The 10,938-nt window shown below is 33.5% G+C and overlaps 2 protein-coding genes across 2 annotated transcripts; both read left to right on the top strand.

Moving 5' to 3' along the window:
• Nucleotides 1–2,213: 2,213 nt before the first annotated feature.
• Nucleotides 2,214–9,866, top strand: LOC131593464 (pectinesterase-like). Its single transcript, XM_058865964.1, has 4 exons — nt 2,214–2,825; nt 2,917–3,246; nt 3,373–3,647; nt 9,447–9,866. The coding sequence occupies exons 1-4, from the start codon at nt 2,282–2,284 to the stop codon at nt 9,864–9,866; spliced, it is 1,569 nt and encodes a 522-aa protein (XP_058721947.1). The 5' UTR covers nt 2,214–2,281.
• LOC131593465 (26S proteasome non-ATPase regulatory subunit 4 homolog) lies at nt 3,383–9,003 on the top strand. Its single transcript, XM_058865965.1, has 6 exons — nt 3,383–3,501; nt 4,079–5,579; nt 6,527–6,650; nt 6,981–7,091; nt 7,828–7,914; nt 8,089–9,003. Exons 2-4 carry the CDS (start codon nt 5,250–5,252, stop codon nt 7,010–7,012), a joined length of 486 nt encoding a protein of 161 aa, XP_058721948.1. The 5' UTR covers nt 3,383–3,501; nt 4,079–5,249; the 3' UTR covers nt 7,013–7,091; nt 7,828–7,914; nt 8,089–9,003.
• Nucleotides 9,867–10,938: the final 1,072 nt, after the last annotated feature.

Here is a 10,938-nt window from a genome sequence, read left to right as displayed (position 1 = left end):
AGTGAGGAAACCCTTGATCATTGGTGGATTCGTAATTGATGCATGTGTCCTGTAGAACCGAATGGACACATAAGATAGGGGAACTCATTGAGATTTAGTAATCTCACTTTATTTCATTATCATTTTTCTGGTTGCTCGAGGTAGGACAAAGGCAAAGGTAAGATGGTTTAGCTTGCTTGGAGATGTTTCTTTGGCATGGATTTCTTTCGTGTTTTGAGTTTTTGAGCTTATGTATCATGAATTATGTATTAGTACTTGTGAGATTGTACCATTTTGACCATGATGTTACAGCTTTTGGTTGATGTACTAATACTATTTCCTATTTCGCTGCTTATGTATGACATTCATATACCATGCTATTATACCATATACATATTATTCTATACATATATGTATGGGGTGTTATAGTTTGTAAGTTCTATAGCGTTAGGAATGGCATTAATTTTAGTAAAACAAATAAAACCAGGTTTAGCAGATAGGCTGTAGAAACTTGTTGACAGGAACAAATTGAGCAAGAAGTCCTATCTCATGTTAAGACATGTTGTGTTAAGATGTCTCAACATCTGGAATGACATGTCGTATGAGATATTGTATATAACAGCATACGACATCGCACCTAGGCTAAAGTGAATCAATTAAATCTGTTAGGATTTAACAGTGGCAGAATAATCGGAAATATTGTGCAATCTTAGAAGCGCAGATTTAACAGGTCAGAAGAATCAATCGAAATATTTGAAGATTATTTAGTTTTTAAATAAGGAGATATTCTTGGAAGCTAAGGAATTGAAGACCTTGTTTGTAGCAGAAGCTACTGCTGATTTGTAACAGCAAATTAGCTGTGATTGAAGGTCCAAATCCAGTTGGGTATAGGTTATATTGAAGATATAAATATAAGGGTTTGTGACCTAGTTTTGTAAGACTCAAAATGTAGAAGTCTAGGGTTTGTCTAGGTGAATCTCCCGGACTGTGGGAAGATCATCATGTTCTTCTCGAAGTTGTGAAGCAAGAGAAGTAGTATTCACCTTGAAGCCTGTAGGCAAGAGGTGTATTGTTCTAGGAGGAAGCTTTGAAGTAACTCAAAGTTATTGTTCTTAGTCAAGTCTTGGCTAGGTATTGTCATGGAAGTGTGTATTTCAGTTGTTGTTTAAATAGCTGTTACAGGGTTGTAACAGTTGGGTATCACTAGGGAGTGAGCAGAGGTTCTCTTGTCTTAGATGGAGCTCTAAGATAAAGGTTGCATTGGGTAGTGACTAGGTAAACCGTAGGTTTTTTATCTGTAAACCAGAGGTTGTTTACATAAAATAGTACTAGTGATAGTGAAATCTTCTTCTTGACTTGGTAGTCCTCCGAGTAGGTGTGTTTGTCACCGAACTGGGTTAACAATCACTTGTGTAATTTACTTTTCAGTACTGCATGAAACTGATTTTACCTTGCCTGTATATTTTATGACAGACTAGATGTCTCGACATCCGATTTGACATCTGGGTCTGCTGCACCAGAATTTCACAGTTGACATTATATTTCTCGTATTATCGAAAATTGGGGAGTACCCGATACATTTGAAAGGTGGCAAATCCCCTAAATTATAATCAAATTTTGGAGGGCCTTCTGTAGGAAAAAAAAATACTAATTATAGCTGATTATGAAAAAAAAATGCCAAACTATATTGTCAATAATTTAAAAATGAGTCTAATTAGTTAAATACATAAAAGTGAGTTGACAAAATTTTGGTCAAAACCGCACACATATTTCCTTCAATTGCTTAATATGCAAACTAAAATCAGATGGATTACGTACACCCTACAAAAATACTTATACTTCAACAAACTCTTACAAAAGCCTACCAAGTAAAATTGGTTACTATGTTCAAAGACACTATCATTCCTCTACCCTTGAATAATGCATTTATAAGTAATCTTAAGAATGTAATTATGTGAATCCTCCTTAAGACACTTGTTTTTCTTGCACTTTCAAGCTACAAGGCTTCAACTATTAAGTAATGCAATTTTTTCTAATAGATAACATTTTATTCCTATATTCAATTAATTCTTACTTGCAATTGCATCAATGGTTTGTATCTGTGTCATTCTTCATTATCACTTTCAATTCATTCCACACGTTTTTAACCTTCACACTCCACCTACTAAAAATCATCAATATATATACACATATATAGCTTTCATTCTCATAAGTCAATACCAAATACAAATCAACAAAGTCATAATCTATACACATAAACTCTTATCATTTCTACACACTTCATTTATTCTTCTTTAGAATCATGGAAATCTTTGGGAAAATATTCATCATACTTTTACTACTTTCTTCAATTATCTCAATAGTCTCTTCAAGAAAAGTACCTTCCACAAAAAACATAGATTGGTGGTGTAACCAAACACCACATCCTCAACCATGCAAACACTATACAACTCAAATGAAGAATCATTTCAAAATCAAACATAGAGTTGAGTTTAGAAGAATGCTTGTTCAACTAGCCTTAGAACAATCTCTTATCATGCAAAAGGAATCACAACAAAACGCATCGGTGGAGCATAAAATTGTTCATGGTGATTGTTTGAAGCTATTCGAAAACACAATCTTTCATCTCAATCGTACACTTGAAGGATTAAACAATGGAAACAAAATATGTTCACCAAGTGATGCACAAACATGGCTCACAACTTCTCTCACCAACATTGAAACATGTAAAAATGGAGCTTTAGAACTCAATGCGCAAGATTTCAATTACATTGTTCATAACAATGTCATTGAGATGATAAGGAACACCTTAGCCATCAATATGTATTTCTTGAAACACAACAAAGGTAATATTTTTTAAATATTTAGAATATTATTTGTAAGTATTTACTCAACGATGGAGTCTTAACTAATCGAAATTTCTTAATCTATGTGTAGAAACAGAAGAAAGGTCATTTCCAAGTTGGTTTTCGAAGCATGAGCGGAAGCTTTTGCGATCTAATTCTCCACTAAAGTTCAATCTTGTGGTGGCAAAAGATGGTTCGGGACAGTTTAAGACAGTGCAAGCTGCTTTGGATAATGCTGCTAAGAGAAAATATAAAGCAAGATTTGTGATACATGTGAAGAAAGGTGTTTATAAAGAAAATATTGAGGTTAATGTTCATAATGATAACATTATGTTGGTTGGTGATGGAATGCAAAATACCATAATAACAAGTTCTAGAAGTGTTCAAGGAGGTTATACTACTTATAGCTCAGCAACAGCGGGTGAGTTATATTCATTTTTCTATTTGTAATTTTTCGGATCTATATATTTCATCGTGTCTGATATTTGTGTTTATGTTTTATGGATTTGAAATTTTAAATAATTATTCTTGATTGATTTAAATTCAGGTATTGATGGACTTCACTTCATTGCGCGTGATATAACCTTCCAAAATACAGCTGGTCCACACAAGGGTCAAGCAGTGGCACTACGATCAGCCTCAGATCTCTCGGTCTTTTACCGTTGTGCCATATCAGGTTATCAAGACACTCTCATGACTCATGCACAACGTCAATTTTACAGACAATGTTACATCTACGGCACCGTAGATTTCATCTTTGGCAACGCCGCAGTAGTATTCCAAAATTGTAACATTTTTGCGAGAAAACCTTTAGATGGTCAAGCTAACACTACAAGAAAACTGACCTACTGTGACACCCAGATTTAGTGACGCTTAATTTTTGTCACTACATGTTACTTTTACCTACAGTCATATTACTTTTACCTACGGATATATTTATTCTATTAATTTTTTCAATAATTTTATATATTACTTTTACCTACACCCATATTACTTTTACCTACGGCTATAGTTTACTTTATTAAATTTTTATATAATTTTATATTATAAATAAATAATATATTTTTTATAAATTATAAAATTATTATTTTCATTAAAAAAACATAAAACTTAATTTTTTTTTTCATTTGTCAAAACTCAACTTTACTAATTATTAATTAAAAAATTAAAAATTAATTAAAAATTATAAAATACATGTTTTTATACTAATTAGGACAAACAGGGTAGTATTGTCATTTTCATTTCAATTTCAGCTTGCAACTTGCAACTTGCTTGTGGAAGCGATGTAAATCTGAAATTGTAGAACCCACCGTCAACTCTCGCCGCCACCGTCAACTCTCGCCGCCACCGTCAACTCTCTTCAACCGCCGCCACCGTCAACTCTCTGTTCAACCGCCGCCACCGTCAACTCTCTGTTCAACCGCCGCCACACAACTCGACTCTTTCTTTCTAAGGTTTTCTCTCACCCTCTCAAATTGCACCGAATCGTAATTGTGTTATCCTGAAATTACATTATTGTGTAATTGAAATCATTGGAAACCATAACTATATGTATTCACGATTGCTTTCAATTTCTTGTGTAGTTAATTTATGTATCCTGAAATCAATTTACGATTTCGATGGTTTTTATTTTCTTCATCATTGACAGTGTAGTGGTTGTTGTTGTTTGATGATTTGTGAAAGATGAGAAAAATGATTAGAAGTTTTTATTAGGTTAAACCATAGTGAGAGTATTCTAAAATTCATGTCTTATTATTCAGCAATGTCATTTAGATTCAATTTCTACATCTCTGCTTAATTTTCTTCGTCTTCCGGATTTTAGTTTTGTGGATATTGGTAGGCTAGAGTGCTATCTTTTATGCTTGTTTAGTGCTAGAATTAGTTATGTTCTCATACTAGTATGTATGATAAAAATCAATATAATATTGTAACTAGGTGATGAAAGATTGAATAGCAGGTGGAAGTGAAAATGTCTAAATTGCATAGATACAAGTATTTTCTATGCAGTTTTTGTCTCTGATATACACGGCCAAGTATAATGTACTCTACTTATAGTTAGCCTTGTATTAAATTTATAGGATGAAATTTTCCGCGCATTACCTGTTTTGTGTACAAATTACCTTTACTCCTTTATAAAACTTTCATTATTTGTGATTGAGAAAAGCTGTTAACATGCTTTTGTTAGGAAGTTTACTCACAATGCTTGTTAACCTGCTCAGAATATAAATAGATTTACTCATCAGCTCTGCACTTGTGAAGTAGTAGCAGAAATAGATTTACATAGCAAAGATTGAGACACACTATAATAGTGTTAGTTACTAGCTTTTTCATTCACTCTATTGTATAAATATATATGTGAACTGACTGATAACAGGTATCTATGGATAAGGAAAATGGTTTATTTACTATCATGTTATTCGTGTGATGTTGTGCTGTGACAGTACACCAATTTTTACTTGCGATGGGGAAGGTGGAAGTGGTTTTGCTGCTGCTGCAGCGGCCGCTGCAGCTGGGGGTGCATCTGGATATGATTTTCGTGTGGATCCAAACTTGGATCCTGAATTGGCTCTTGCCTTAAGAGTTTCAATGGAAGAGGAAAGAGCCAGGCAGGAAGCAGCTGCCAAAAAGGCTGCAGAGGATGCTGCCAAACAAGAGAAAGGAGGTGAGCAACAAGCCGGCTCTCAAGATGCGACAATGATTGAGTGTGCCAGTACATCAACTTCTGAAGCAGAGAATAAGACAACTGACTTGATGGTTGGTATCTTTGTTATATTTGTCTATGTGTTTTGATCCACTAATTTTCATAGATGCGTATTCCTCAATTTGGTGATTTTTATGAAAAGTTTTATTGATTTTGGTTCATGATATCATCAAATTGGGTACCAAACATCAATGGAATTTTTTGAATGGACTAAATTTTGATAAGACTCGAGAGTATTATATGGTGACCAGTAACATATTTAATGCCTAAGCACAATTATCTAAAACCATATAATTGTTTGTAAGACTACATTCAGATATATTTTTTTTTTAATTCTAGAGTTAGTAAATTACAAAGGCATGCAAAACTTGAAACTTTCCAAGGAAGATAGTGTGTCTGTCAAGGGTTCACTTTGATTTTCCTAGGATATCACCTCCTTTCAGTGAAGGTGTAATTGGAACTTCATAAATATATATTATAGTTAAGGATCCAACTTTGGGTACAATCTGAACTGAACTCTTGCCATTATTTGTCCTTTTTAATTTATTTTTCTCTCTTCATACTGCTGTACTTGCTCCTCCTTTCAGTGGTTTTAATGTCTGAGATGGAATCACCTTCATCAGTTCACTTCCATCTCCATCTTTATCTCTTTCAAAGCTTCATCAATTTGATATTTTTTCGCCTTTATACCCTGTATCTCAATGAATTATGTACTTTACCATCATAAGCTCTAATGAGTAACCCTGGCACTTAAACTTATTTTCAGTTTGCCATTCTTTGAGACACATCTAGAGTTGTATGTAGTCCAGTCAGCTTAGAAACTGTTAGCATTTTGCTTTTCCAAGTGAAGCCTAACCCTAACACCTCTTTCTTAGATGATATGAACTACATCAAATATTTAACTTTTTCACAAAAATAAATGTTTCTTCATGCTGTGCTTTTTATTTGATTATTTCCATAACTGGACAATAAACAATAGCTGACCTTCAAATGAAATCAGGATGATGAGAATGCCCTACTGCAGCAAGCGCTTGCAATGTCAATGGATGAACCCACAGTTGGCCATGACGTAAAAGATACATATATGTCAGAAGCATCTGTTGATGACCCAGAGCTGGCACTAGGTGAGATTGTGTTTATTATGTACTCTTCATCTAGAAAGCATGGGCACATGCATACTACATAGACATTGAAGTGTCATGTGGGTTCATATGTGTCCCATTAGACATTGAAGTGTCATGTGTCAACATAGAAACACAACTCCTTTTTGAGGTATCCAGTTTTTAATGAATCAAAATTCTTTTATTAACACAGATTAGTCTTTGCATATAGTCTTTTCCATAAATGAGATGTGCCTTAATTACAGTCATATGTTTGTTGTATGATGGTATAAGGTTTTAAAACCTCTGTTTGGCAATTTTTGTCCTATACTCACTTTTTATCATGTCGTACAGGCTATAACATCCTCAGGAACCAAGAAAGGTGAACTGTTTTTGGGTGATGTTAATACCCAGTTGAAGAACAAAAACATCACTACTGATATCAAAGTTTACACAAGTTCTAACGTGAGTTTAACATTCCTGTTTCAATAGTTATCATTCTCTGCTATAAGCAATAATATCGTATATACTTCTTTCTGATTTGCATGCCTTGTACCAAAAGGTTCTGTTTGTTGGTTTAATCATATTTTACGATAGCATGTAGAACTACTACCTGCAACATTGAGTTGTTTTACGTAGACCATATACATAATCATATTTTATCCGAGATCTAGACATAGGTAGCAATCCATTCTATACTTTCATTTTATATTGCATGATAAACTAATTCATACACATACTTATACACCATCCTATGCTTGCTAGGTATAATTAAAGTGCTGCTTAATTTCTCAAACATTGGTTGCTATGTCCAGATCAATTGTTTTTAATAGAAAATTTCAAAACAAATATTTAGATATATTTTTGTAAACTTACACATGTCATCTATGCATGTTAAACAATGTCTGGCTAAGATTGCAAAATTTTGGGTCTCTTAAGGATTTGTAGGTTGATCTACCTGTTCTCTCTCTTATTGCATCTTTCTGTGTACAAATGACCTTGTTCCTTTGGTATATAAAAGTTGTTTAAATTTTGATTCTTTTGTTTTGAACTGTTTTTTCTTTACATGTAAAACCAGACCAAAATTCTTGTACTCTTGGCAGTTAAATTTAGTTTTATCTTAAATTACTCTGACCTATTTATGACCTCCATATTCTTATGATCAATTCACTCAATTCTGATTAATCTTTGCACAATCCAGCTTTTCACAACTATCACTGTCAACGAACCTGCTCCTGGTGTGAAGGCTATTTTAAGCTTCAAAGTTCCTGAGCAAACATCTGGAAAGGTAAGATAGTCAACCATTTTACTTAACATCTTTCAAAAATCAAAGAAAATATATTTGTCTATAGTGAAACTTACATAGTTTGAGAAAGCATTATCATTAGAATTTTCGGATAGAAGAGCTCTTGCATCGTATTCGTTCGTGGCAATAAATTGTTTGTTCTGTTTCATGAAACAGGTGGAACTTCAATACTAGCACGAACATGCTGGAATAAGCAGCAGTGTTGGGTTGAAAGCAAACCCAATTGTCAACTTTTCTAGCGTTATTGGAACTAATGCCCTTTCTGTTGGTGTTGATCTTTCTTTTGATACCAAACTTGGGGAGCTTACCAAATCTAATGCTGCTGTGAACTTTGTCAAAGATGACTTGATTGGGTAATTGACTCTGTAAGTAACTGTTGCTCCTCTGTGCTTGAGTGTATCATTTATTTCCCCCTATAACATGAATGATAGCCATTACACGTGGTAGTTATGGAGTGCTCAAATTAATCTATTGACACATTTACAAAGTTCTTAATTAGAGGCTATTGCAGCACTTCAGTATAGCAGAATTTGAACAAAATGCTATTGTTTTGTAATGTGCTATTTAGAAGCATATGGTAGAGGAGGAAGGCAGCTCACATGATTCTCAAGCCACCAAAGATTCTACAAGCTGGAAGAATGATGCTTATTCAAAGGTTAAAGGACCTGAAAAGAGAGGACGAGTGCGTTGTCTTGGCAAGCTTCCCCGGCATGCTAGTTCTAGCTTGGAAATCTAGTTTCTGTTCTTCAAATGCGGTTTTCTTTTCTGAAGATCCACAAATTAACGAGGTCTTACGAGCTATAGCTGAAGAGGTTTGATTTTGTGTCACCTATTGACCACAATTTAGATTCAAATATATGAAAGTGAAGATACATTACCATTCAAAATTGTAGATACATGAAAGCTGGTGCTTATGGTGCTTCTGTTGAATCCTCTTGAATATTTTACTTGGTCATTGATTAGATTCATACAAAATAGTGGTTTTTCTAGTTATACTTATTCAAACAGAAAATAAGAAAATGTAGTTGAAATTCTTTGTTACTATATTGAAATATTTGAATTTAATTGAAATTGATATAATAGTTTAATTTTAATATTAAGTTAATTTGTCATATTTAAATTGAAATAATAGAAAATGTATTGTAAAATTTTTTACCGAGTAATTGAATTTTAATATTAGATTCTTCAATTATAAAAAAAATTAATTTATAATTTTATTATATTTTGGTAAATTAAAAAATATTATTTAAGAGAGTTCTAGTGACACTTATTAAAACTAAAACTGTAGGTAAAAAGAGAAATATTTGTAACAGTAACCTATGATATAGTGACATTCAGATAAATATTTGCCCGTAGCTAAAAGCTATCGTGACACTTATTATACCGTAGCATTACACCCCCTTATAATTGACGCTAGGGGTGGGCGTCACTCAATGTCTGCAAGCTTTTTACCTACGGATTATTGACTTTTAGTGACACTTTTTGAGTGTCACAAAAAGTCAATTTTCTTGTAGTGTAACATGATCACAGCCCAAGGTCGAGGCGATCCATTCCAAAACACCGGAATTTCATTCCACAATTGTCAAATTAGGGCTGCATCGGATCTAAAACCCGTTGTCGACAAGTACAAAACTTACTTGGGTCGGCCTTGGCAACAATACTCAAGAGTTATGGTGATGAAAACTTTTATGGACACTTTAGTGAGTCCGTTGGGTTGGTCTCCATGGGGTGACACTGATTTTGCTCAAGATACATTATATTATGGAGAGTATGAAAATTACGGGCCAGGCTCGGCAACAAAAGACAGAGTGAAATGGCCCGGGTTTCATGTGATTACAAGCCCAAATGAAGCTTCAAAGTTTACTGTATCCGGGCTTCTCGCAGGCCCGTCATGGTTGGCTACTACTTCTGTGCCATTTACATCTGGTCTTTGATCATTATTAAGTTAGTTATTGTACTTAATTAATTATTTGTAACTAAATTCATTGTACTTGTTGTTATAAGAACATATTCAATATTCTTTTGATACAGGAAGTAAAATTGAAGTAGAGGATTGAAACATTAAAATTTGAATCACAATACTGTAATGTAACCATTTATTAAAAATATGAATTACAGTTTGAGATGAAATATATGTGTTAATGGCATGATTGATGTATTGTCAGCCGTGAAGCACATATTTGTATATTTTGTTGAAGCTGAATAAATTATTTACAGTTGAGTATTATGATTATTGAAAAAAGATGCACATTTCTACTTGCAGTTACATATTTCGATAATGTAGGAAAACCTATTGTTATAAAATTCATGTAACAGTACGAGAGTATGGGATCTATTATGTGTTTATTAAAAAAGCTCAAACAGAAGGTTGGCCATGCTGGAACTCTTGCTCCAATAACAACTATCAAAGCGGGTGGACATATATCAAAGGATGCTATCATGATTACAAATTAAGAGGGGGGTGTTAAATGTTAGTTAATTAGTAACATGTATAGTCAATTTTAATTATATTTTCTTTGTGACAATTTATGTATTTTCTAGTGGTTACAAACATAACACGGACTTTATTGTATTTTATGTAGTTTCATAACTTACATCTTCTCATTTTCTCTATTCTCTACTATTTATAGAAAGCTACTTATAGAAAAGTATTGTAAGTTCTATTGCAACAAGAAAAAAATCATCCATAAAAATTCAAATTGCAAAATAGTTTTTCTACTATATTCTTATCTACCATTCTTTTGTTGCCCCAACGTGTATGGCCAGATAAATCCTTTTTATCGTATAAGAGGCATTGTATTTTCAAGACCTTCCACTTAAAGCATTTCGCTTCTACACGCCTTGTGCTTTGGAGGCTGTGTAATGTTAATCCTATTATCTTATGGGTACCAACTAGAGACCTCGATAGCCCAAGAAAGAGTCAGGTTATAATATAAAAAGAATCTACCATAAGATATCAAGGTCTGGCATCATCATTCTTAGATCAACTCGACATGCAATATTGAG

The sequence above is a fragment of the Vicia villosa genome, linkage group LG3 (genome assembly GCF_029867415.1).
Source record: "Vicia villosa cultivar HV-30 ecotype Madison, WI linkage group LG3, Vvil1.0, whole genome shotgun sequence".
NCBI lineage: Eukaryota > Viridiplantae > Streptophyta > Magnoliopsida > Fabales > Fabaceae > Vicia > Vicia villosa.
Note: the sequence above shows the minus strand (reverse complement) of the source record. Positions and strands in the feature narration are given on the sequence as shown.

Excerpts from the sequence above, each read along its gene's own strand:
- LOC131593464 (XM_058865964.1), top strand. The coding sequence starts at position 2,282 with ATGGAAATCTTTGGGAAAATATTCATCATACTTTTACTACTTTCTTCA. Across the intron at positions 2,826-2,916 it reads TTTCTTGAAACACAACAAAG|AAACAGAAGAAAGGTCATTT; the intron begins GTAATATTTTTT and ends ATCTATGTGTAG. Across the intron at positions 3,247-3,372 it reads TTATAGCTCAGCAACAGCGG|GTATTGATGGACTTCACTTC; the intron begins GTGAGTTATATT and ends ATTTAAATTCAG.
- LOC131593465 (XM_058865965.1), top strand. The coding sequence starts at position 5,250 with ATGTTGTGCTGTGACAGTACACCAATTTTTACTTGCGATGGGGAAGGT. Across the intron at positions 5,580-6,526 it reads ATAAGACAACTGACTTGATG|GATGATGAGAATGCCCTACT; the intron begins GTTGGTATCTTT and ends AAATGAAATCAG. Across the intron at positions 6,651-6,980 it reads TGACCCAGAGCTGGCACTAG|GCTATAACATCCTCAGGAAC; the intron begins GTGAGATTGTGT and ends CATGTCGTACAG.